Source organism: Lemur catta, chromosome 1 (genome assembly GCF_020740605.2).
Source record: "Lemur catta isolate mLemCat1 chromosome 1, mLemCat1.pri, whole genome shotgun sequence".
Lineage (NCBI taxonomy): Eukaryota > Metazoa > Chordata > Mammalia > Primates > Lemuridae > Lemur > Lemur catta.
The window spans coordinates 231904644-231931858 of NC_059128.1; the positions used below are offsets into that span (position 1 = coordinate 231904644).

General features: G+C 42.0%; 2 protein-coding genes across 3 annotated transcripts in view; both read right to left on the minus strand.

Moving 5' to 3' along the window:
* Positions 1-1436, minus strand: part of C1H3orf52 (chromosome 1 C3orf52 homolog) — a 28289-nt gene extending 26853 nt beyond the window's left edge. Inside the window, exon 1 of the mRNA XM_045540309.1 lies at positions 1233-1436. Within this exon, the coding sequence (XP_045396265.1) occupies positions 1233-1367 (135 nt within the window). The 5' untranslated portion in view covers positions 1368-1436. The remainder of the gene's footprint in view (positions 1-1232) is intronic.
* A 4376-nt stretch (positions 1437-5812) lies between these two features.
* The window catches only part of TMPRSS7 (transmembrane serine protease 7), a 35598-nt gene continuing 14195 nt past the window's right edge, over positions 5813-27215 (minus strand). For both annotated transcript variants that reach the window (XM_045540310.1, XM_045540311.1), the window contains 9 exons: positions 22558-22664; positions 18877-19013; positions 17240-17347; positions 15046-15156; positions 14145-14261; positions 12697-12868; positions 9827-10095; positions 8098-8234; positions 5813-6238 (listed from right to left, as the gene is read on the minus strand). In XM_045540310.1, coding sequence (XP_045396266.1) covers positions 6068-6238; positions 8098-8234; positions 9827-10095; positions 12697-12868; positions 14145-14261; positions 15046-15156; positions 17240-17347; positions 18877-19013; positions 22558-22664 — 1329 coding nt within the window. In that variant the 3' untranslated portion in view covers positions 5813-6067. The remainder of the gene's footprint in view (positions 6239-8097; positions 8235-9826; positions 10096-12696; positions 12869-14144; positions 14262-15045; positions 15157-17239; positions 17348-18876; positions 19014-22557; positions 22665-27215) is intronic.

Sequence of the window (27215 nt, forward strand, 5' to 3'; positions counted from 1 at the left end):
AAACTGTGGAGTCTTTGGGGTGTTCGGGTCTATCTAATCTGTGGCAAGTATTCCCAGTTCCCATTCCTAGACATTGCTCTCAAGGATCCACAGGGCAAGTCCACAGTCATGGCCACTTGCACTTGCGATTAGAACATCTTTGTTCAACCTTCATTCTTTTGTGGTGTTCCTGTTTAATTCAAAGGTAAGGTACCAAATTACTCTCCAGAGTACCTATAAAAACAGACTTTCACAGTATTTCCAGGAATCGATGCAGAGCAAAAGCAACACTTTCAACATCTGAATTTACTGCTTATCCCTAAAATCAACAGCTGGGCAGCCAAAAGGTTGGGGGTGAAGGAGAGGGTCCTAGGAAGATCAGGCTGGAACTTTATATATATATGGGAGTTCTGTGTACCCAGCAAACCTCAAGCCAATGTTGGAGGTTAATTAGGTGGATGGTCTGGAATTCAAAGGTCTTATGTTTTACAAGCATTTGCTAGGAGTGAATAATGTTCAATCAGAAAAGAGCTCAGCCTAAACATCACCAAAGACTTCCTTAGGGACTGAGAGGGGCAAAAGCAGATGGGGCATAGTCTAGTCCTTTGAGGCAGGAACTTTGAAAGTTATTTCCCTTCCACTGAGCAGGGCACGTTCACGTCCCACCCCTCGCCACCCCTACCCCCTCTTGTTCTTGCTGCTCTCTCCCCTCTCCCCTCTCTTCCTGCAGAATGAAATATTTGGCCAGGCTGGGAGAAGATAGAAAGTGTCCGGGGATGGTGAGCCTTGATGGGGGATGGGAGATGGGGGATAGGGTAATGGGGGAGGGAGAGGGAAAGGGGGTGGAAGTGGCCAGGCAGTGAAGGCAAGAGGGAGGCAGAAGAGATTGATGAAAGGAGACTCAATCTATCATTCTCCTTTTCCCTACTTGAAAAAGAAAAAAAAACTAAATTAAAAGTTACGTAATTATTAAAAACCACCTCTATCCCTGGGGATTTTCTCTCGGTGGAGAGAGAGCGGCCACATCTCACCACCAGGATTCCTGAAGCGTCACAGGGGTCGGAGAGGTCGGTGGGGCCGGGGGCGGGGGCGGGGTGCTCGGGCCCAAAGCCATCCCTTTCGCTCCGCTCCGTCCAGAATATTCGAGCACGCACCGCCGAGGCTCTGCGTCTGTGCCGCCCGGGGGCCTGGCTGGAAACCTGAAACTGCGGGTGCCGGGCCCGTGCACTGCTGTCGCGCCGCGGGGACCTTACCTGCGCCGGGCAGGGGCCGCCGGCCGCGCGGGTGGCCCGGACGGCCCCATTGAGAGGCGTCTGCTCGTCCGGCTGCCCCTCGAGCACCGAGAGCGCCAGCTCCTCTCCTGGCGGCGGGGGCCGGGCCCCTTCCATGGGCCGGCGGAGAAGGTCGGAGCGGCTGGGCTGGGAGGCCCCGCGCACCTGCGGGTGCAGAGTCCGGGGTGCCTCCCTCGCCCGCACTCCACCCATCGGGCGGGGCGGCCCGCAGACCTCGGGCGGCGGGAGGGAGGAAGGGGCGGGATGGGGCGGGCGCGCGGCGGGCACCGAGGCCTCCTGCCGGGCAGAGCGGCTTAGGCTGTGCCCTGCCGGGCTCCGAGCGGAGGAGGGCTGTTTTTCTGGTTTGTTCAGGGCGCTGCCTGCTATGCCTTTCCTTGTTCCAGCAGATACAACCCATCTGAGCTCAGAACCTGCTAGGGTTAGGGTCGTGGCAAGGAAAGGAGGGGCCTGGCAGCATGTCCCACGGAAGAAAGTCTGCAGTCTACCCCTAAGAGCTGTTGCTTACTGGGGTTTGCCCCAGTCCTCGCTGTCTAGCAAAAAAGTTCATTCATTGAATCAAGTAAGCAGGAAGCATCGACCGCGTACCAGGCCTGTGCTACGTTCTGGGCATATGAAGATGAATAATACCCACGAACGCACTTCCTCTTACAAGTCCGGAGTCGGGCACAGAGACAGTGCTGGGTGGTGTGGGGAGACCGCTGACCCTAGAACCAGGCTCCCTGGGTTATTCCCTACTCAGCAGGTTCCTAACTGTGAGACCTCTGGCTTCATCTCTCTGTGCCAGAGTGTCTCCCCGTGGAAAGCTGGCATAATGTGAGTGCCCCCTAATGTATCTGTTGCCAAGATTAAGAGCTGATGTAAGTAAATCACTCAGAACAGTGACTGACACATAGTAAGCACTCATAAATGCTGGTTACTACTATTTATCTTTGGGGGAGGGGCCACAGACACACACCCTCCATCTGCACATGTATGCACAAACACCATTCTCCTTGAGTCCCTATTCATAGTTCAGAACTTCTTCTTTCCTGAGCCTGGAATTATGTTTGCTAAACACAGTGTGTGTTAGTCCAAAGGCCTCACCTCTCAAGCTTCTGTTCAGAGCAGCCTTGCTCCCTGCTTCTCACACTTTCCACAGCACACACACGTTAAGACCAGTTTGGGGCATTGACAGGAAGCATACAAATAATCTCTTCTTCAGAAGATGTTGACTTGAGTCCAAAAGTCTGGCACCCTTGATGCTTAGTGTTGAGACACTGCCTAGAGAGCCTGTCTCCAGTTGTCTGCTGTCTGCTATCGGGTCATATGAACTTCAACTCCATCCACCTGCTAAAGGGGTTCCTGCTAACTGCAGTGACTCAGGGGCTTGTCTGCACCAACTTTTGCTCTCTCGGCTCTAACAGGCAGGTCCTGCGGGCATGCAGGATCCAGGCCGCATTCTTGGCTGGGATTTTGGAAGAGGCTTTTTAACCAAGGAGCAAGGGTTAAGGCAATCAACAGGAAATGCTGAGGCACCCAGGGGACAGCAATAGCAGGAAGCTGTTAGCACCCCTAGGCCTAAAAGGGACTAGAGACTGATTAGGAACTGCAGTCACTGAAGGGGTAGGGACAGGGTGGGAGGTAGGGGTGGTTCCTGACAAGATCTGTAGTCTCAAAAAGATGCAAACCTGACCAGAAGCATGGCAACCTCTCAAACCCCTGACTGCCCCCCATCCTCACCCAGGGCCCAGACAACTTTTCTCCTGGTTGCCTGATTAGGTTGCAGGAGCTCAATCTCAATGGGAGATTCCTTCTCCTGTCAGATGGATTGTGGCTGTCTTCCAAGCCTAGTTTCTCCATGCACACATACCTAAAATCTGCTTCGCTTGCCCAGAGAATTAAAAAGCAACTGTTCCTGTCACACTCTCTGAAACACACATCCTAATGCCTTTTGAGTACTGTAAAGCAAGGTGTATGTATTCTCTAATCTAGACTTGGATATATTTCCAAAATTCCATATACCTAACCCTTGTCCCTAGGGTACCATAGAAGGAGCATAGATTTTTAAAGCAAGTAAAACCAGGATCAAATTTAGACACTCATTGTCTGTGTGTTCTTGGGCAAGTTATTTAATGTCTATGAGACTCTTTCCCCATAAAATGATTCTTACCCAGCAGAGTGAGGAGAATTGAATAAAGTAATTAAAGTGAAACATTTATTCCTGTTCCTGAAAAATAGAAAGGTCTCAGTAAATGGTTCCTTACTCTCTATGACTGTATCTTTGTAACTAATACCCACCCACCTCCAATCCTTAGCACCCAGCACTAACCCTGGATTCAATGTTTTCTTTTGGTATTGATTTTTCTTCCTGTCCTGTCATATTTTCCTGATCACTGGCACTTACCGATACCTCCCAAAATTACTGCAACATGTTCCTGTTTCTGATAACTGCAAATTTCTTAATCTCCAGACAGCTGACCTAGAATGCAGATGAGAGTCCCAACCATTACCTGAGGACTTTTTTATCCTGCCTGTTTGACTCCAAACTAGGGATTCAGAATGAGTTAGAAAGAAGTGTTTTCCCTGGAGGTACAACCAGTTTTAGATTAAACAATTTTTGATGAAAACTAAACAGTTGTGAATGAGGAACCATACTCTACCTAGATGTGTTTTTGCAATTTCTTCAGAATTTACTTCTATAAGGGTAGCTTTTTAAAGAGTACTATTATCTCACCAATAGTTCTCTTTAATATAATTTAAAATTACTATTGGCTCAATTGCTTTAGGTTGTTTAAAGAGTCAAATTTAAATAATGTTTGAAAATTAAAACATACTTCTTGTCAAGATTTGCTAACCAACATAAGATTTTCAATTTTGATTTTCTTGTTATATTAATAGTAATTGCTCTTCTTTCCTCATCTCCTTTAAGAGCAAATAATTTCCCCAATGGTTATCATATAAACCAAAAAATAAAGTAACATCATCAAAGTGATATTACCAATGGATTTGCCTCAATTCACACCTTTGCAAGAATGAAGGAGATATTCCCACATTACTCAGATTCTACAGGCATCTTGGCATGAAATATCCAAGTGAGTTAGGTTGATGTTTTTCAACCTTTTCCCTACTCAGTGCTGCTGAGGAATGTGGTACACTCACATTAGTGCTAGCAAGGTTCTATAGTGGTATGCATGTGTGTGGTTTCAAAACACCCATCCCTAACAAATCTGACAGATCATGCTAGCGCTCCATGAAAGTAATGGATCATGATATTACTTTAGGTTTCTTCCATCTCTGATCCCCCGATTGAGAATACAGACTCATGCAAAGGTTTTTTAGTGTTTCGTGAATACCAATTCTATGCCTTAGAAATGACCACGAAGTGAAAAATATATTTCGCCTCATACATAGGTCACAGCCATACCAGGCAAAATAAACCTGGATTGTAAGAACTATCAGCCTAATTTGATCTTTTATACAGTGAATTCCAAGTTTAAGTCCTTCCTGTAAATTAAGTGGTACACTTGGCCCTCTGAATTATACTATCCTATAGCCAAAGATTTCATTAAGATGTTTTATTCTCAATCTGAGGGAAACAGTCTTTTAGCAAATCAAAATATGTTCTGTGAACTAGAAAATATTCATTGTTTCAGGGAAATCATACTCAAATTTCAGTGTTTTTATCTGACCTAAGGAATGACACCTTTTGCTCTCTCTCTCCTTTTGCTATTGCATTAAGATTCTCTGAGGTTCTTTGCATTGTTCTGGATACTACTTAATATTAGTGTTGCTATTACTCCTTTGATTTTGTTCCAGGGAAAACAAATAATATTCTTTTTTCTGCTGTTTTCATCTATTTGGTGGTACTGTTAACTCTGGCTCTTGTTAATGAAAAGATTATTCTGAGATTGAGTGTGAAATCCTCTAAATCAAGACAAAATAAATCATGAACTAGGATATGAGAGTGTGCTGTAGGTTTACAACTATGCAAGGTATTGTAAGGCCCTGAAAATAAAAAAAGTCTTGGCCACTGGGGTTTTATAAAAGAACCCAAAACCAGATGATGATAATATTTCTGAAAAATTTCCCTTTCACTACAATCATACAAAAATGTCTTTGCCTTTTCACTGCTGACCAGCATTACCACAATTTCTTTGAATTTCATGTATGTGCTTTCAATCCAACTACCATGATGCTTCATTCTACATTTAGTAATTGTTGGTAACTTGTCAGTTTTGTTGGTTGGTTGATTGATTTCTCTGTATCCAACATTACCAGATACCATGGTTAAAGAAGATCCATTATAATATAGTCAGACAAAATTGGATTGGAAAGCAATAATATAGGTACTTCCTCTGTCACAAAATGTGTTTTGCTTTATTTGCATTTGTTAAGGAGATATTTTTGTGCACTTAATTTCATGAGAATGCTGAAGTCAGGTATGGTTTTTACTGGAATTTTTTATTTCAACAAATCAAATTTGCCTAAATCCTTATAAGCATCTGCACCTTAAATAATAAAATAAAGTAAGGACATCTCTTTTATGTCTTATTTTATTTTAGAGGCTTGGTTCATGACATTACTTTAGGTTTCTTCCATGTCTGGATCAATGACCTTTTGACACCTAAAAATAAATATACCAATATCCTCAGGGAAATTTTTTATGGAATACACATTAATCTCTCTGTCTTTCAATAAATACTAAATGTGTACACTCTAACATTTCCAGTTGAAAATAATCCAGTGATTTATTTTATCACATTCTTTTTAAAGAATCTATTTTTAACAAATCACAGTTAAAAATCTAGCTGGTACAATTACAGAAGAGAAGGGACATATTTATGAATCCAAGGAACAAAGTTTGACACCCTTGTGTAAACACCAGGAAAGTTTGGTCTTCCGCATCCATGGCCCCAGCTAACAATGCCAGTCAAAATCCATTTTCCATCACTTTTTCTTCGGCAAGATAAAGGTCCACCTGAATCTCCCTACACAGAAAGATAAGGAAGTATGAAGCATATTTGTCCCATGATCAGAAATTTTATCATTAATATGTCTAACGGACTGTGTTCAAAAGTCCAATTCTGACATGTTTTTGCTTGGCTAATCACCATGCAGTTTGGGAAGTGTCCAGAAATAATGTGAAACTTCTAATGTCATTTTAGAATTATTCTTCCTTTAATCACAAATCTGCATTCATTTTAAGAAACCTGATTCTTTAGGCAAAAAATAACATTAGAGTATTCTAGCAGGAAAAAACACCTCTCACCCTCAAATAAAGAAAAAACCTCAGTAGTGGTAGTAGAACTACTAGTAGTGGTAGAAGTAATAATAATAAGGACTAACATTTATTTAGTGCTAGATATGTGCCCAGCATTATTGGGGGTCATTCAATGCTCACAACCACCTTATGAGGCATAGTTATCGTAGAAGGTTGACTTCTATCTCTAGGCCATGTAACTTCAGCAGTTTTTCCTCATGGAGAAAAGAAAAAGAGACCCTGGTTAGTTAGCCTGGTCCGATGATGCAACCCTGACAACCACCGGCCAACAGTTGTCACAGACAAATCAAACTCACGTGAGAGTCCCTTCTGATATCTCAATTCCACAAAGTAAAGGCTCAAATAATTCAAAGTTTAAACATAATTTCTACAGTATTACTTCTTTAAATTCTAATGTCTGGTTTTACTTTCCTATTTTGGAGTGTAGGCAAAGTTGCAACTTAGTCGATGGCAAAGACCAGAAAGCAGTCCAAATTTGCCCCTGTTTCCCACTCACACAATTTTATACCTAATTAGGTAAATTCTGACTAGGAGGGAAACTGGGCTGTTTGTTTTAATTATTACCACACCAACTCTACTACTATTAAATCTAATTTAACACGTAAACCCCTACAGCCATGTTGAACAGAGCTATGTAACCAACGAGCTGCAGGAGGCACACAGAACACAGTAGCTTTAGCATCAGAGAGGCAAGGGTTCAAATCCCAGCTCAGACATTTACACTTACTAGCTGTAAGAACTTGGGTAATTTATTACTCTCTCTGTAGCCAGTTTCTTCTTCTGTAAAATTAGGATAAAAGAATGACTTGAATGAAGTTACATGAAAGACCTACCACAGTGTTTGCCACAAAATAGGAGCTCAAAAGATAGAAATCATTATTATAATAAAATGAGTTTTTGGCATCGTGGCCACATTGTGGAAAGATGTGACAGACAACAGCTCCCCCATCCTCCTCATCCTCTAAACCATCTGTTTACTCTTTGGTGATCACATATTGCCGATCTCCATCAATTGGACTGTCAGGGTTAGAGAAACATCCCAAAGGTCAAAGGTCAACCAAGAGGTAACCGCCAATTTTACCACTATCACGGGGCCTACCCAGAGGCCTGCATGCAAGTACTCTCTATCATCTCTCCCACTCCTCTTCTCTTTTCCCCAGCCTGTGCTTCAACGAGTGAGTAAATGTTAATAAAACCCTTGTAATTTCAGAAGTTAAATGGCTGCCGCTAAGGAAATAGGTAGCAATCCTGAAACACAGCATGCGTGTGTGTTTCTGTATCGCTTTCCTTTCTAGTTCTGGTTCTAAGAAAATCATGGCAGAATGATGAATGCTGACCTCATCCTCTAAATGTTGGAGGAGAATACATCAGGACTAGAAAACTGAGTTCTATAGAATCAGTTCTTTCAACACCTCTCCCTGATCTTAGGCAATTGGAATACAATTAATATCTGGGCAACTCAGATAAGGGGAATTCCTGCCCTAGCTATTTCCCAGTGTTATATACATTAAATGGCAAAGCATTTATGGAAAACACATTAGGCAAGGAAAACATATGATGACTTACTTTGCAGGCATCTCTCTTGCCTGACATTACACCTGCACAGAGCATCCTCGAAGTGATGATCCCATAGGTGGAAACACAGAGGGTTTGATCAATAAGCTCTACCTCTGCTTGCTGCAGGACAGGGGACCCTTTATTATCTGGAAAATGCATCAGAAGTAGAAATCATGGTAATGGTAATGACCATATTTATTCAGGGTGTCGTTTGAACAATTAACTCACATTATCTCCTTTTATCCTCATAGCTATTCTTTGAGGTAAATTCTACTATTTTCCCCATTTTGCTGATGGAAAAATGGAAGCTTAGATTAAAGACCTTGCCCGGTGGCACTCAGCTAGCAAGTATCAGCAGAATTCAAACCCAAGGTCTGACTCAATCACTCGGGCCGCTCTGCCACACTCCTCACCGTGTCCTTCTTGCTTTCTGTAGGATGGTGAGTCAGCAACAGTTATCACCAATATTTACCATTCTGGAGGGTGCCTTAAATGGAGCAGCATAACTGATATACAGGAGTCTCCAAGGAACCATAAAACCTTAGCAGTTTGGGTATTGCCCTTTCATTTCCTTTCTAACCTGCCTGGCTAAGATGAGTCAGAAACATACACACACACACACACACACACACACTCATGCTTATAAAGAAAACTCCTCTGATAAATTGGCTGGGTAGACACTTTCCTCTTGTGATATATGATCATTGAATTAAGGCACTGAGCACAGTAACCTACTAAGGCTGTAAGTGTTCAAATGGTCAGCTTGAGACCTCAGTGGACCCAAACTGGTGGTGAGTATTATTACTTCAGTAACTAAATGACAGCAGTGAGCATCTGAGAACCTGTCCACAGTGAATCTTTAGAGAATGACAAAGAGAGGCTGCAGGGTACAGTGCATGAATTACAGACCCTGTATCTGTCCTAAGCCCTTGGAAAGGATTGCAAAGGACTCTGAGGTGACTGGAAGACCAAGGGAAAGTATTAGCACTAACCTTTGGGGAGACATTCACAGGCTTTGGATTTGTCCCTTCACTATATATTCAGAATCATCCATTAATCCTGGACCATGGAAAACCTTGGCAGGGCAGATGTAGGGACTTCCCTACTATACAGCCTGACCTTTGTGCATATTGAAAAAGATGTCCCCCCTAAGTGGAGGAATTGTAAAAAAGCATCGCCTCTGTGTGGACCAATTCTAGGCTGGTATAACCCCCAGGCCTGAATCTGTAGTCTGGGGAGCTAAGGGCAGCCTGGAGTTCAGCTCCCACTCTCATCCCTTGGCCGGTTGCCCTGGTGCAGGATATGCCCACATAATCTTCCAAACAGTTGTCTATGAGCTGGCACAGCAGGATGTGCATGTGTGTGCCCTCTCCGTCTTAAAAATGAATCACTTTGGATAAAAGGAAACAAAAAATAAGGTAGAATTGTTCCTCTATAAGGGGGCAAACCTAGCAAACCCATCAGAGTTTGAAAAGGGCCCATACTCTCTAGTCGATCCTGACTGGCTCATACAGCCTCCTCTCCCGCTTTATGAGGTGGGCCCTGTTTCTTTTGGAGCAGGTAGAGAGCATCATAAAACAGAGATAACAAAACCCTCCTCCAATCCAACCTTTCAGAGCTGTCAGGAGGCTTGAAGAGATGATATACACAAACCCGCTCTATGGACCCCAAAGCACTACAGCAACACAAGTTATCCTGCTGTGCAGGTAAAGCCATGACCGTTCATTCACACACACACCTGCTTCGTGCCTTCGCCCCCAGCCAGTGACCCAGCACTTCTCCCCACTGCGCACTTTCTGGCCGGCGGGAGGAATGCATATTGGCTGAATGAGCTGTTTCAGGGCCTCAGGCCAGGCAGTACTGAGCTGTAGCAAAGCAATGTCATAGTCAAAGGTCTGACTGTTATAGTACTCGTGGACCACAATTCTTCTCACCGGGGAGACAAACTTGGCGTTTCCCTGCGCATACATCCCGAGGTGGGCAGTCCACGGTGTGGGGTCTGACAGCCTGGTAGAAAAGGAAAGAAGCACAAAGTTGGTAGCTTGAAGAACTGTGTGTGCTTTGGAAACAAGCACTCTAGAGAGAGATGAGGGCTGAGAAAGGAAGGCCTGCCTTTCAGTGCCTTGTCACAGCCACTGGCTCTGTCCGGAGAGGTGGCAAGAAGCACAATTCTGAGCCTCCCTTGTCTCCTTAGTAAAACCAGAGATGAAATAAACTGTGGTAAGGGTGGAGCCATAGCTATGTTCCAGAAAGTTCCCTCAACAACATCCTAAGGAAATGCTTGAAAATTTTCTTGCCACTGGTATTTCATGAACCACACCCAGGTCAAGAATGTTGGTAAATAGAATTAGTTACATTCTTCCTATTCATGCTGAAAATGGCATTTGATGGAGACAGACAGGCCCAGTAAGGTGGGGGTCTGGGGACCCTACTATCAAATCCAAATTATTTGAATACCAAGGGAGATTAGAAATCAAAGTGTTATAAGCAGGAATTTAATGAAATTATTTCTTGCAAACTACCAGAAGCTTTAAAGATCATTGCTCTAATCGCTGAAGTGTCACCATTCACAGGGCACCAACAGCCCCTCCCCCATCAGTCCTTCCAGAATCCTTCTTCCTTTTTCTTATTCTCTTTTATTTCAGCATATTATGGGGGTAAAAATGTTTAGGTTACATACATTGCCCTTGCCCCACTCAAGTCAGAGCTTCAAGCATGTTCATCCCCCAGATGGTGTGCACCACACCCATTATGTGTTTATATACCCGTCCCCTCCTGTTCCCTCCCATCTGCCCGACACCCGATGAATGTTATTACTATATGTGTACTTAAGTGTTGATCAGTTAAAACCATTTGGATGGTGAATACATGTGGTTCTTATTTTTCCATTCTTGGGATACTTCACTTAGCAGAATGGGTTCCAGCTCTATCCAGGATAATACAAGAGGTGCTAGATCGCCATTGTTCTGTGGCTGCATAGAACTCCATGGTATACATATACCACATTTTATTAATCCACTCATGTATTGATGGGCACTTGAGTTGTTTCCACATCTTTGCAATTGTGAATTGTGCTGCTATAAACATTCAAGTGCAGATGTCTTTTGTATAGAATGTCTTTTGTTCTTTTGGGTAGATGCCCAGTAATGGGATTCCTGGATCAAATGGTAGGTCTACTTGTATCTCTTTGAGGTATCTCCATATTGCTTTCCACAGAAGTTGCACTAGTCTGCAGTCCCACCAGCAGTGTTCAAGTGTTCCTGTCTCTCCGCATCCACGCCAACATTTATTGTTTGCTGACTTTTTGATAAAGGCCATTCTCACTGGAGATAAGTGATATCTCATTATGGTTTTGATTTGCATTTCCCTGATGATTAGAGATGTTGAGCATTTTTTCATATGTTTGTTGGCCATTAGTCTATCTTCTTTTGAACAGTTTCTGTTCATGTCTTTTGCCCACTTTTTGATAGGTTTGTTTGATTTTTTTCTTACTGATTTCCTGAGTTGTATATAGATTCTAGTTATCAGCCCTTTATCGGCTGTGCAACATGTGAATATTTTCTCCCGTTCTCTAGTTTGTCTGATTGCTCTCATGATAGTTTCTTTGGCTGTGCCTAAGTTTTTTAATTTGATAAGATCCCATTTATTTATCTTTGCTGTTGCTGTGATTGCCTTTGGGGTCCTCTTTATAAATTCTTTGCCTAGGCCAATGCCTATAAGAGTTTTTCCAACATTTAGTCCTTCCAGAATCCTAATCTTGCACAAGTCACAGAGGGGCTTGTAGTCTCCATGTAAGGCTTCCATCTCCACCAGTGTAGCAGTGGGGGTGAAGAGAATGTGGAAGCCCAAAGAGTGTGGTCTTAGCTGAGGTCTCATGAGTGGCTCTGGAGACCCAAAGGAATATTAAGGCTAGCACATTATTTGGAGAAGTTTCACAGCATAAAACAATAGTGATCAAACAGATGTGAAGCTATTTTAGTAATTAACGTAAATCCTATCATTTCCAGAGGAAGCAAAAACTAAAATTGTATAACTTTGCTGAAATACATTACATAGAAGGAGAAATGAATAACATGTTTTTTTTTTTACCTAAGATCCAGTAGATTCCAAATAAGTTTAAATTTTAAGTGAGCCTATTTTCTAAGCTTTCCTTTCACCCTTAGATGGAAGAGCATCTCTCCCATAATAATCCCATTGGTAAAGACGGAAAGAGCCCTTCCAAAGTGAGTCCTAATGGACCCTTCCAGGATTCCCCTCCTAATTTGGAAAGAGCTCCCCAGACTCCAGCCATTTTCCAATGCCTGTTATTCTCTGCATTCTGCACACATTCTCATAGGTTTGCTCCCTCTGACCTGAAAGCTTTATATTATTTTCTCGCCCTTAGTAAAAGCCTATTCATTCTTGACGTTTCCTTTGTGTTCTTTCTTCTTTATATCAATAATACCTAAAAAAAGAATGTCTGGCACACAATTGGTACCCAAAAAAAAAAAAAAAAAAACTGAATTGATTGAACGTCTCCAGCAGGGAGCTTCTTCCCACAACTTGAGGGCAGCTGTATGGACTGTGGTCAGAGAGTGCCTCTTGAGAGTGAGGACTGTGATGTCCTACCTGTTTCCATGGAAGCAGTGGGCCGCAGAGAGAAGCCACTCCCTGGAGATGACTGAGGCTCCGCAGTAGGCAGATCCAACAAAGTGGAGGCTGACTTGCCACGGCCAAGCCCCCTCCAGGGTGTCTGTGCCCCCGATGATGCGGTGAAGGGTGGAGGAACTCCTGCTGCAGCCTTTAGCAGAGGAAAGGGCATGTGATTTGAGGGTAGACGTGGAAGAAAAACTGGAAAGTAAGTCAGGTTTAGTGCTGGCTGGGAACAGACTCACTGGGTAAGCAAATTGAAATTCCTGCTTATCTAGAGGAGAAAGAATATGTGGGTCTGTCTGAAACCAGTACCAAGAAACCAGCCCCTCCTTCCTGAAACATGCCCTGACACAGAGTCTACACAATAATGCATGTGAGGGGAGGAGGGGACTTATAGCAAGAGCTAGACTGATACAAACAGCAGTCTGTGGAATTAGGTTGTTAGGTAGAGAGGAAACTCTATGTTCCAAATATAACAGAAGTGAGACTGTCTTTGAAGTTGTGCTGACGTGAAAGAAAGCATTTGGGAGTGAATTTGTAAGTCCAAGACAAATGAAAACCTACTAAGAAAAACTAGTTATCAGAGCAATTATTTTCCAGCATAAATAGTATTGGCAGGCCGAGCGCGGTGGCTCACGCCTGTAATCCTAGCACTCAGGGAGGCCGAGGCAGGAGGATGGCTTGAGCTCAGGAGTTAAAGACCAGCCTGAGCAAGAGTGAGACCCTATCTCTACTAAAAATAGAAAGAAATTAGCCAAACAACTAAAAATAGAAAAAATTAGCTGCATATTGTGGCACATGCCTGTAGTCCCAGCTACTCCGAAGGCTGAGGCAGGAGGATTGCTTGAGCCCAGGAGTTTGAGGTTGCTGTGAGCTAGGCTGACACCACTACATTCTAGCCCAGGCAAGAGAGTGAGACTCTGCCTCAAAAAAAAAAAAATAGTATTGGTAAAAAAATATAATTAACATGTAGCCACATGGCCAATTAATTAGAGGGCCTCGCAACTAATAAGAACATATGCCAGACTAATTATTGGGTCTTAGCTAAAGAAAAAATCAGCACTTGATACTGTTCATAACCTAAGGCATTACTAACAAAGTCATCCACTGTGTACCAGTAACTATTTCTTTTCTCATGGGTTTTTTTTTTAAGATCTTCTCCCTTGATTAGATTTACTGCAAAGTGAATGCTCTCAGTATAAAAATCTAGTGCATTAATGCTGTTTGCAAGAAAACAGAATCCACTCTAGAGTTTTTAGTTCTGAGAAACAATTTCAGACTCATTCACCAATATTTACTATTCTTCCTTGGGCCTGTGGCAACCTCTGCCAGGGGAATTATACAAGCAGGGAATCAAAATGAAAAAAAACAAAAACAGGCAAATGGAAGAGGGATTACAGGAATTGGAATGATTCTCTACTCACTGCAGCTTTCTTCATCACTTCCGTCTGGACAATCCACTGTCCCATCACATTTTGCATTTTGTTTCCTAAAGCAAATGTCATTGCCACACTTAAAAGTTCTGTTGTTGCATGGAATACCTAAAAATGAACAAAAGAAGAAACAGTTTCTCCTAGCCAGAAACAGAGTTGAGTGAATGACACTGAACTCTGCAAAGGATGGTTTACCCATAGGATTGGTTTTGCTGCTCTGGGGAAAATGGCAGAGAGAAACGAAGCAACCCCACAGTGACCTGTTCCTTCACCTAAACAGAAGGCAGGCGGGGAGGTACATCTGTTGAGGATCAATCCAACCGCCTCTGCTTTCCTCCACTGTAGGTGACATACAAAGGAGTTGGCCACATCAGTGGCCTCTTTGCCTGTTACCCTGTCTTATTCTCCAAGAAAGTTTTTGAGCAAAAATCACAGCCACACTCAGTCCTTTTATATTATTAGGGAGGAAAATGGACAGATTTGTGAATTACAGCACATTTGTTCACAACCAATGGGGGGTTTGTGTTTCTGCAAGGGCAAGAATAGAACGTGTCCCATCACAGTATCTGGCAAGTTTCTCTATACCAAGTCCTCAGTATCTTACAATCTTCAGCAGCATTAAAAGAAAGTAAGCAATGAAAATCCGCCAGTATTCACATATGAACACACACACACACATGCACGCGTGCATATTCCACCCCATTTAGAGTGACCACCTGTCTCAATTTGTCTGGGACTAAAAGGGTTCCCAAAACAAGGGACTTTCAGTGCTAAAACTGGGAAAGTTCCAGGAAAACTGGGTCAGGTTGATTGTCCTAACCCAGCAGAGGTATTTTGATTCATCAGATGAGTTTCATAGGAAGAACAGCAGAGCGCATAGGACCCTTCCTACTTTGAGTGCAGTTCTGCTCGTCCCAGCCATTCTCACAGTCCCTGAAGCCATCGCAGACCAGAGGGCCGTGCTGCCTCCAGGAGCTGGCATTGCAGGCAGGCTTAAGGCTCACTAGAATGAGAAAAGAAAGCTCATGAGCCTGAGACATCAGCTGCGTCCTCTGATGACCAGAAGAACCCTTCAAAAGGTGCAAATCATTCATATGACTTAAATAAAATAAAAGGCATATTTTCCTTAAAACTGGCACTTCTATGAGGAAAACCAGATGTTTAAACTTTGGTGTAGTTGTTAGCACTTATCAGATCCGATTTTTGCTTTTGTATAAATGTGTTGAACACATTTCTTATGGCTTATTTGTTTAATTACAATTCAATGTATCATGAGTAATTTAAGGAAAATAAAAATAATACACTGTCATCTAAATTGAACTTGTCTACCTTCATAAACAAAGTAGGAGTGTCCTGAGACTGAGGCTTTTGTCTTATTCATCTCTTTACCTCAAGCATCTGACCAAATAGTAGGTGCTCACTAAAGGTTTGTTGAATGAATTAATGAATGTGAGATCTTAGAGGACAATAGACTTGTGGTCTGTGTGTAAAGAAAACTCTTTAAAATTATTTTATTCTGAGAGATCCATTCCCTAAATTAGCATATACCAGTGTAAATCTATCATATTCTTCTTTGGAATATTTTCATGAATTGCCTTTACATCAATGACAGGCATAGTATATTGGCAACCAACCATATTTAGAAGGTATCATGCCTTAAACATTTTAGACATTTCTGATTTTTCAAAAAGTTATTAGTTTTGTTATCTACCTCTGTTTTTTTCAGAGGTATCTCTTGTGAGGAGCAGAAGGGAGGACATTACTGCCCTGAAATAGTTCCTTAAGTCTCCTAAGGTATTCTCCTAGAGAATAGCTCCCAAAAATGGCACAATGAGAAATAATGATTACCAAAAAAATAGTTCTTATTATAAAATAACACTAATTATTTTTGTTTGGAGCATCAGAGCAGAGAATAATAATGTAAAGAAACCCAAAACTTCAGTTACTAGATAATGGTCAGTATTTATTTTCTTAAGAAATAGAAGACTATAAATTTAAATGGTCAGTGAACCATAAGTTAAGAGGGCTTTTTTTGGTTTTTGTTTTGTTTAGTCAATAAAAAAAAGAAAGTATAGAGTCACAGGTTATTTTTTATAAGTATAATTTTTCACAAATAGTATATTAGCTGTTATAGTATATTTACTGTAATATTTCCCAAAGTATATGGAAAAGATTAAATAGCATCACCATCATAATTGTGTTCGAATTAAACCCTCTGGATCTTTAGGAGAAAGTATTGCTGGTGGTGTCACATTGTCCAGTGAATTGTCCTTCCTACATGGCTCCCTGAAACTAGAGATAGATTCAGGAAGGTGGTTCAAATAGATATGAAAAGCCAAGATTGAGATTCTCCACTCAAAATAAGAATATCCAGTACCCCACGCTTTTGTCATTGTCAATGTGATGTCAATGCAAACTGTACAGGCTTTTTAAAAGCAACAAAACGTTCTCTTTTATTTACAAACAACTGTGGGACTCCATAAATAAGCATGCTGAAAGAGTTTATTTCTGAGCTTCTCTCCGAGATATGTGCTTTCAAAGAGGATTGCTGTGTTTAAGATTGTGGTGGATTAATTTATTAGCCACAGATCTTCACTCCCTGTGGTAGCATTATGTACCCCACCCTTGCCATGGCCCTAAGGTGTGCAGAGTAAACTTCCCTGCGCCTTGACTTTGCTGTGCAACTTGCTTTGACCAGGGGAATATGATACAAAACGGTGTGCCAGTTCCAAGCCCAGGTCTTAAGGGGAACCACGTTTGTGCTCACCCCTCCTTTGCTTCCGCCACTGCCATGACTAGCCCATTGGCTCATTGAGCAAAAGAGCCATAAAGAGTAGACCTGATCTTGACCTGGGAAGAACCAAGCCCAAGAGGACCCAGTGCTTGAAGCAGCCTAGGTCAGTCATATCACAGACAACTCATGGACGCATGATAGAGAATAACTGTGGTAAGCCACGGAGTTCTGGAGGTAGTGGGTTATGCAGGGATAGATAACAACCACAAAGACCAAGGATAGACAGCAGCAGCAACAGCGCTGTGAAGTTGCCTGTTCATAAGAAAGCCACATGAAAAGCTTGAATACTCACCACAGAAAAGTTCATCACTTTCATCAAAGCAGTCGTTTACGCCATCACAGCGCTGGGCCTGAGGGACACACAAACCGGAGGAGCATCTGAAAGATCCGACAGGGCAGGCTACAGGCAATACAAAATAGAAAACCTTGGGTGGGCCCCTGACAACCACCAGACCACACTAGCAAAGAAACAGGAAGTGTTCAGTGGTAGGGAGTTGAAAGGGTAGCAGCGGTGGTAACTATAACATCACATCAAGGCTGTTGGAATTGCAAGACAAAAATACGGAAATTAGCAGAGCAAAGAAGAAAGCAATCCACCAGAAGCTCTGAGTGAACGTTGCATCCAGGCCATATGCACAAGCAAACTTTTACTAACTCCATGGCCTTGACTCGGCTTGATGGTTTTATCATATACTTGAAAAATGTGAAAGTTGGAAGATTTCAAGGGTCCAGCATGCTTAATGTGGGGTCTTTAGACTCCCCAGGGAATTACAAATGGACTTCTGTTGTCTCTGAATCCTGTGATCAGATGCCTTGTTCTGTGTATCTTTAATTACATTTTCAAGTGGTCTCTGTTCCAAAACATATTAGTCACCACTGATCGTATCACATTGGACCTAAAGAGATTAGTGACTGGCCTCACAACTCCAGACTCCTGCCTCCCACCTCCTACCCCCTTGTCCATCATTCTTTCCACTTCAACCAGGCTGCTCGTCAGTGATTCATTCCCTGCCTGATCTTGCATCATTAATCCTGAGTTTGTTGTTAAATATTAGAGAAATAATAAATCTCCCCCTTGTGCAAAAAAAAAAAAAAAATGGAGGAGAATGCATGATTAGATCAAACCCTCACACAATGGATTGATGAGCCACTGGAAAATAGTCATTAAAAAACAATTAAAAATAAGACAGCTTACTGATTTACCTGTGACTCTGCTGGAAACTAATATTCTGATATTCATGGTGTAATATTCTGAATCCAGAAGAAGATATTTTGGGGATTGGCAAAAACAGATATGGTCTAAAGGAGCTCAAGTCATGCCCTCCTCGTGAACTCCTCAGTGGATAACCTCTACTTTTGCCATTTTAAAAGGGGTCGAGGATTTCCTGAGCAGGTCATTATCTACTCTCTCCAGCTAATGACTTCCCTCAAACAGTGCCATTTCCAGTGACCTGGCCTTTCTTCCAGCAGTTTTCAGTGTGAGCTTCAAGTTCACCATTCTGAGGGCTGATATTTGAACTCTGTCCACCAACCGGCTCTCCCTGTGCAGCACAGGCCAAAGTGGTTGTAACTGTTGGCCTGGGATCCACTCTATGTGGGCGTAAACGTCACACTCACAGAGAGCTGTGGCTGGCAGGAACAACAGCAAACCAAACAGTGGGGCTTTTTAATTATTAATCAGTAATATCAAAGAGTTATATTATTTCTTCTATAATACAGTAGTAATAAATACATACTTTCATATACTATGTATTACCTTTATTTTTATTATATATGTACTAATGTATTGTAAAAAATAAATATATAAAAAGAAATAATAAAAATAAAGCAGTGTTCACTTGTTAAATTCTCAAAGTTTAGAGCTATAAAGCATTAGCCTCCCTTTGGCTATTTCCTAAGGTTTCTTGAAGGAGCTGATCACAGGCTTACGCTGACTGATGTTGTAACTGCCATACTCCACCACCAGCGGCTGGTCGGAAAGCCTGGCACTGCACTGGAGCTGAACGCGAACCAGAGGGCTGGGCACTCGGAAAATCGTCTGGTGATCCATGTAGGAGCCACAGTACCTGAGGAGACAAGAGTCAAGAAGGACACATAGCTTGGGGTTCTGCCGACCGCATTCCTATGGACAGTGAATTCACTAATACTTAGGTCCTTTGGGTGTCATAAGCTCATGGTAGAGTTAATGGTAGTTACTCATTCTATGCTCTGTGACTGTGATTGAGTAACTTCTGCCCCCTCAATTTTCTCCTCTGCTAAATAGAACAATAACAGTACCATCAACCTGTTGTTTTCCTCACCAACACTCAGGATCAGAAGAAACATGTATCTCATTCTCCCAGTCCTCTCTTCCTTTTTCAGTGTAAAAAACTGTGTAACCCAGCCTGGACAATGTAGCAAAACCCCATCCCTGCAGGAAACAAAAAAATTAGCTGGGCATGGTAGTGCATGCCTGTAGTCACAGCTACTTGGGAGGCTGGGGTGGGAAGGATCGCTGGAGCCCAGGAGTTCGAGGTTACAGTGAGCTATGATCACACGGCTGCATTCCAGCCAGGGGGCCAGAGTGAGACCCCGTCTCAAAAAATAAATAAACAACTGTGTAACAAGAATTGTCTGCTTTTGTTCACAAGCCTCTCTACCCAATGAAATCCATGAGCTGGGGTATGCAGAGACTTCCAGCAACACTTAAAGCAAAAGATAACATTATTTCAATCTACAATGAAATCTGATGTGTGCTTCAAGACTTGTCCTTGGCAAAATTTCAAAGAATTAACGTGTATCTGCAATATATTCCTACCTCAATATTTTACTTCTCATTCCTTAGTGTGCTTCAGGTTCCCAGTGTCCTTTTGAGAAAATATCCCTCCTGTTAATAATTCTTGCTGCATTAGCACTGTGCAATATTATTACATTGCAATCCAGTGATAAGTGAGTCCACTGCCCTGTGTGGATAAGGCTCTTCCCACAGTGAAATCTGCAGGGATTTTTTTCTAGAGACAGAGTCTCACTCTGTTGCTCGGGCTGGTCTCAAACTCCTGGCCTCAAGCAATCCTCCCACCTCAGGCTCCCAAAGCTCTGGGACTATAGATGTGAGCCTCCACACCCAGCCCAAACCTGCAAGGTCTTGATGGGAGGCAGAGAGCAGATGCAACACTTGGGGAGTGGTGTTCTCCCCAGGAACCTGTGAATTTCAAGCACTCTAGCCTCCCAAAGCACCTGGGAACCCTCATGTTCCATAGATCAGATGCCGGTATTCAGGAACACAAATAATCTATGATTTTAAGGCTTGAAGAAGGAAAATATTCCTATTATTCAGGAAGAGTCTTTTGCAATTGGCTGAAGTTCAGGAACTGATGAGCTGATAGGCCAGTTGCTAGGATACAAGGAGGAGACAGCTGCTGCAGGTGGCTGCCTGGCTAAGCAGGAGCCAGGGTCTGAGAGGCACCTGGAAGCCAAGCCTCATTTTTGGAGCCAGAGTCTACTCTAGTCAATTATCCTGAGATCAGAATCCTATACTCTGAAAATAAGATGATTATGTTATCTCTATCGCATAGTGATTCTCTTTGTGTTGACCATTAACATTTCGTGCCGTTTTCTTGCATGTTAAGAGAGAATCAAAAGGAAACAGATCTTTGCATCCATGCTCCGGCTGGAGTTTAAAAGGAGGAGAGTATGCAACAGGGCATCATGTGGCTTGTGGAGTGAACGTTTAAAAAGGGAGATTGTGGAGAAACTCAGCAGGAGTCAGTTTCTGTGTGCAGGCATATCACAAGTAAGGAAACTAAGTCATGGAGAAGTGAAGTAATTTGTTAAAGCTCAAACAGCTAGTAAGCAGAACCAGCATTTGGACAGCAGTTGGCCTGATACTAAACTCTAGCACTTTCTAGCACACTGAAGGCCTCCCCTCCAAAGCTTTGCTCTGTGAAAGCTTTGGAAAGCTTTGCAGGAAGGCCGTCTATACTGAAGCTGCCCTGAGCACTGCCCTGTGGCCCTCGGTCGGTCTGTCGGGTAAACCAGGCTCTATGAACTACTAATGAGGAGACCATTAGTCTTCCTTCAGTCAGCAGTACTTTTTCCTCCTTCCCCATTACAGCCCCAATTCCCTCAGGCTAACTTCTCAGCAAGGTATCTGATTAGTCAATTAGAGCCCTTCCTTTTTAGATGAAAAAGCCTGATAATAGGAACGATTGGCATTTTAAACCCTGAGGGTACAACCAGCATAGAAAGAATTTGATAGGATTTCAGCCAGTCCACAAGACTGAAAGGAAAGTATTTGGGTCAGAGAATTTTTCCGGTATTGCTTGGGAGGAGACCCTACTTCTATTTACTATGGCAGCAACAAACACTTTCTGGCTTGTTGTTGATGTAGAGATAAAACAGGACCTCATTTTAAAAGCACAGCTCTGTCACAGGCTTACAACTTCACAGAAGTTTTACAAAGATAGGTTTTCTGGATCTCTATTTTAATTAAATACCAAACTACAGTATTTTGAAAACCTTAGGGCACATTCTCAATTTATCCATCCCATGTCATTTTGAAAGCAATCGATTACTCACATTAATAACAGCTGATATTTTTTGCTGTGTAGTATACATTATTTTATCAAACACTTAACAAACACCATATTAAGTAGGAATCATTACCTTATTTCACAGACTGAAAATCAAAGAGGTTAAATAATTTTTCCTAGTTAATATAGCTACTAAATGACAGGGCTGGAATTTGAACCCCGGTCTTCTGATTCCTACAAAATTAGACAGTCTACTCAATTATACTCCCCAAAGGAGTACAGTCTACATTTTAATAATGAATCCAAGAATGCCTTTAAATCTGATTGGGCCTATTCCAATGAAGACAGCATCAATTATTATTTTGCAAGTAATCTGTCCAAAGGAACTGAAAGAAGGTTTTTTAAGAAAAGCATTTAGAAAGGGAAGGTTACATGCATAGAATAGAGGTGAGCAAAGAAGTAGCAGATAAATCCTTTAACCTTACAGGATACTTCTCTGAAAGTGAACTGAGAAGCTATTCATCTGCTTCAAGAAAGAGCATCCTGTATTTTTGAATACCTATTCAATATGTACTGAATACCTAATATAGCTTTAGAAGCCAATAAACAACAATTTAAGAGTAGGAGTGCGGACCTAGGTTGATTCAGGAAGCCCAAGCATCTGGGTTTCTCTGGGTTTCTTTCTGATCAGATCTGCGTGAACTCATTTCCCAGTGTTGGGATTAAGCCAGGCCAGTTAGGACTCTCTTACCTCACAGAATTGGCTAGTGGTCTCTACCTTCTGTGCCATCAAAACCCCAGTTTATTATTTTCCCCCGAGGCTCAAGATTTGAAAACTTTATCTGTCAAATACTTTTGTGAAGTGTAGAATATACACACCTGTAGCCCAGCAGCATAGAGTGGTTGGGAGGCAGGGGCCCTAAGACATGGGTTGAATCCTGCCTCAATCTCTCATGAGCTGAGTGGCCTTGAGCAAGTCACTGAGCTCCTATATCCCTCAGTTTCCCTATCTGTAAATGGTAAAGGGCAAACTCTTCGGAAACAGGGAACCACGGCTGTGAACCTTCGGTCAGATTTCTCACATATGGAAATCACTTACATGTGCTCGTTAATTTCCCACCATCCATGTTCACAGCCTTTCACACTTTTCTTAGTTATTGAATAGTTATGGAATTTCAGTGCTATGCCAAGAGTTGACAGGGGAGTCTGTGAAAAACAAACATTAAGTCAAAAAAAATGCTTCCATCAAAGTACATGTTTCAAGCTAAAATTTCCTTGCTCACTGAGTATTCATCTCCTTGGCTTGTTTTAAGGCTGTTCTACTCCTGGTGCCCTGTGGCCCTCGGTGGGGTAAACCAGTTCCCCTGAACAAAGCGGGACGAGGTAGAGAGCTGGAGAGCTTAACAGAGAAGGAAGCCGGCAGCTGCGTGCTCCTACTCCAGGAAGCAGCTGTTGGGCCCCAGGTAGAGCTGGGTGACAGGGTACACATCAACGTCTCTGGGTTTCAGTTTCCTCCTGTTAGGTGATCTTAACCTTGAAAACACCCACTTGTTAACGAGTGTAAACATTTTCCTCTCTTGATGTAAATAATGACATTAAGATAAAGGAGAAATGAATCAGCATCCTCTTCATACTAAACCTGGGTATTTCTGAAGGCTGTTATGAATCACCCCTAGGTCTTTTCAGAAGCAGTCAAACAAGAAAGCTGCTTATGCATGTGAGCAAATGTACGCATGCGCACACGCACGCAGGCACACACAATGCAAGTGACCCTTTTATTGCATTATGCAATATGCACATACATTATGTCTGATATGTCAAAGTTTTCCTTTGGATCTTTACTTTGACCCAGGAATTATTTAAGAGAGGGTTTTTACATTAAGAGAGTTGAATTTTAGTTTACCCATCATCAAGTTTTCTACCTTTTTTTTTTTTTTTTTTGAGACAGAGTCCACTCTGTCACCCTGAGTAGTGTGCAGTGACGTCATCATAGCTCACTGCAACCTCAAACTCCTGGGATCAAGCGATCCTACTGCCTCAGTCTCCCGAGTAGCTGGGACTACAGGTGCCCACGATCACACTCAGCTAATTTTTTCTATGTTTTATAGAGACGGGGTCTCACTGTTGCTCTGGCTGGTCTCGAACTCCTGACCTCAAGCAATCCTCCCACCTCGGCCTCCCAGAGTGCTTGGATTACAGGCATGAGCCCCTGCGCCCAGCCAGTTCTATCTTAATTGAATAAAAAAAATTATTGTTTATATTGCTTTTAATTTTTTGAATTTATTAACGATTTTTTTGTGATCAAATTTATGAATTCTCCATGGTCACTTGAAAAAAAAAAGGAGTATTCTCTGCACGTATATACTACCAAACTCATTTGTATGGCTTAACATCCTACCTAGCTTTATTTATTCTCCCCCACTATCTCTGTCACTAACCAAGAAAAAGGAATTAAAATCTGTTTGACTAATTGGGAGGCTGAGGCGGAAGGATCGCTTTAGTTCAGGAGTTCGAGGCCAACCTGGGAAACATAGAAAGATCCCATCTCAAAAAACAAACCAAAAAAAAACTTCTTATTTGAACATTGTCCACTTCTTTGAATTTCCTATAGTTTTTGATTTATGAGTATTAATGCTATGTCATGATTAGATCTTGTGGATCACCCTCTTTATCATTATAGATTGCCTGTCTTCTCTTACTTTCAAATCACGGATGCTGTTGCCCTGATTTCAGTGTTGCCTGGTTTGCCTGGTCTAAGATTGTGAACCCTGCTTTCTTTTTGTTTATACTTGCCTGACATGATATTGCCCATCCTTATTGTTCAGTTTTACTGAGTCACTTTTTCATTCACTTTTGTCTTTTGAAAATAGCATAAAGTTAAGTTTTAGGTAATACTTTGTAATTCAATCCTGCTGTCTTTTTCTTTAGATGAATTTTACCCATTGGATTTGTACTGCTCCGACAGACGTTTGGTTTTTGTAAGTCATCAAATTATATGTCATGCTTTCATGTGTGTGTAAGCAAGTGTGTGTGTGAGTGTTGGCTTCTTTCTAACATGCACTTAAATATAGTAAACCACACCTCACCATCTACCTTTGAAAGGGAATGAATCAGGTACTTTATGTTTCTCATTTAAACATCACAGCAACCCTTTAATGCAGGCAGTATGATTCCCATTTTATAGAAGAAGAACCAAGACTAACCAAAGACAAGTAAATTTCCAAGGTTAAGAAGTGCAGATCAGAGGCTCAAACCAGTCCTGTATTTCTCTGAAGGCCACCCTTTTCCCAGTGTATCACGCTGCTTGGAAACCAACATGGGAGACTCAAGAGGAACAGGGTTATTTTATGTTCACCAAAAGCCCAGGGAACAGGAGAACACATGTCAATTTTCTTCCAGTCTTGTGATTATTTCTTCCCATTAAAAAAAATGAAAGCTGACAGACAGTATCTTAAGTAATCAATGTAAATTTTATAGTGTAAGAACATATTCCAATACAATTCTCTACCAAGAAGTTTGCCTGGGCATTTTCACTATGTTCCACTGCTTCAAAGTAAAATTGTTTTATATACACCACCACCGTCCAATCCACAAAATTTCTCTGTAGTGAAAGGAAATAAGTCCCCTTGCACACTGATTCCACTGACACAGAATTGGACCCAATTCTACATTTGTACACAGATTGGCCAAGGGGATAATACTTGTATTAACCTGCTTGACAAATGGAGTGATGAGGTGCAGTTTTACAATGCAATGCAAGCTATTTGGACAAAGGAATAAAAAAATAGGTACCCTACTTCCTTCTATGTTCTGTATTCTCAGTTTCTATTCCCCAACTTCTACCTTTGTGTTGGGAACCTTAACCAAGTAAAGGGAGGAATTATCCTCATCTGCACCTGTAACATTGAAATATTTCTCTAGTTAGTGATGGTAATAGGATGCAGGACAAACTTTGTCTTTCAGTCACCCACAATTTATCTGGAGTTGTAGACACACAATCCAAGAACCCACCTCAGAGAAGCCCTAGAAGTTTCTGTGGCAAAGACGCTTCATATTTCCTTCACAGAAGCAGGGAAAGAGGGGGCTCCCTTCTGGGACTCCCATCCATTTCCTAAGTGATAAGAGGAGGTGAACTGCATGGACTCTAGTAACCCCTGTTTTATGTCTGGTGGACTCAAATTGTATGGTGCTGGGCTGATGACAGCTGTGACCATTCAAAGCACTGTTCCATTTCCTTTTTCTAAGATTTTGTAACAAAATTTATTGGGATACAAAGAAGAAAGGGAGAGGGAGGTAAATGTTCAACTAAGTGGTTGTTATGAAACACAGGGAAGCTGAACACCTTTAGAACTCAGAAAAGGAGGAGGGAGCAGAATTTACACACAGAAGGGGCATGATTCCTTCTGGCCTTCTCTGGATCACATTCTATTTGAGTGATCTCAAAGGATTTGCTCGTCTCTGTTTCCTTATCTACAAAAGGTGGCGAGAATATCTCTTCTGCATCAGACGTGTGCTTTGAAGGGCAAATAAAAATATGGTGCCCAAAACCCTAAAGTGCTAATCAAATGTAGACAACATATTATAAACTCAACACTCTTTTTTGGTTTTACATATTTATTCTTTCTTCCCCTGTAGTCTGTAAGCTTCATGAGAACAAGGACGTTGTTTATCTTGCTACTAGGTGTCCCCATATGGAGCCTGACATGCAGCAGACATTCAATGAGCATTTATTGAGTTGGCAAGAGAGCTTGGGAGAAGGATCAGATGGACTTTAAGCTGGAGCAGGAATTAATCCTTCTCAAATAAGACCTTAAAACTCAGCTGAAAGTGAGTTTGCCAGTGGGGTTGATTGCCCTTCGGTAAATTTGGAAATGGGACCAGACATTAAGGATTGAGGAGGATAGCAACCAACTTTTGTATGAAAAACTTTTATCATGACTTGAGTCAATATTGTTGTTACTTAAGTCATGCAGCTCATGGTTACTTTTGATAAATTCAAAGCTATTTTACGGGTGAAAAAAATTAATATTTTTCACTCTGATTTCCATTCACAGAAACACACTCTCACACTGATACAGGTGGCTGTTCTAAGCCTTTTGAGAAAGGTACAGCTTTATTTTAACCTCCACACTGAGGACAGACCTTGCTCTCTGGGAAATGGTGGACACCACCAGTTTGTCCCCAGGATGTCCTGTCTCCCCTTCCCCATTCCTCACGCCCCTCGTGGGATGCCCTTATCCTTATAAGGACATCTTTTTCTTCAGCATTTCTAATCCTCAACCCCTAGCAAAATGGAAAGTGATCCAATATTCTTATTTATACCTCAACTAAAAGTTACAACAATGTTTAAGAATTTTCATTTTAAGTTTACAGGTTATTATGGAATCAACATTTATTTTACCTCAAAGGAATTTCAAACATTTGGCAGAGGTTTTGAGACTGGCACTTTCCTTGCTCTGGCTATCATACTAGCCCAAGAAGATACTTGTGCTTTTCGGAGAGATTGAAGGAATAGAGATTTAATGTCTTTTCCTCTTCCTCTCCCAACCTCTCCTTTCATCTCCTCTTCCCTCTCCTCCTCCCCAACCTTCAGACTCATGGGTCATCCGAAGCCCTGTGTTTTTGCTGCCTTTGGGCCTTGAGAATCTGGCAATGAGCAAGGGTCCAAAACTTTTATCTTTTACTTACTTTGGAAATGTGATCATGATAAAAAATAATTTAATGGGCATGCCATCAGAATATTGACACCAAGTACAG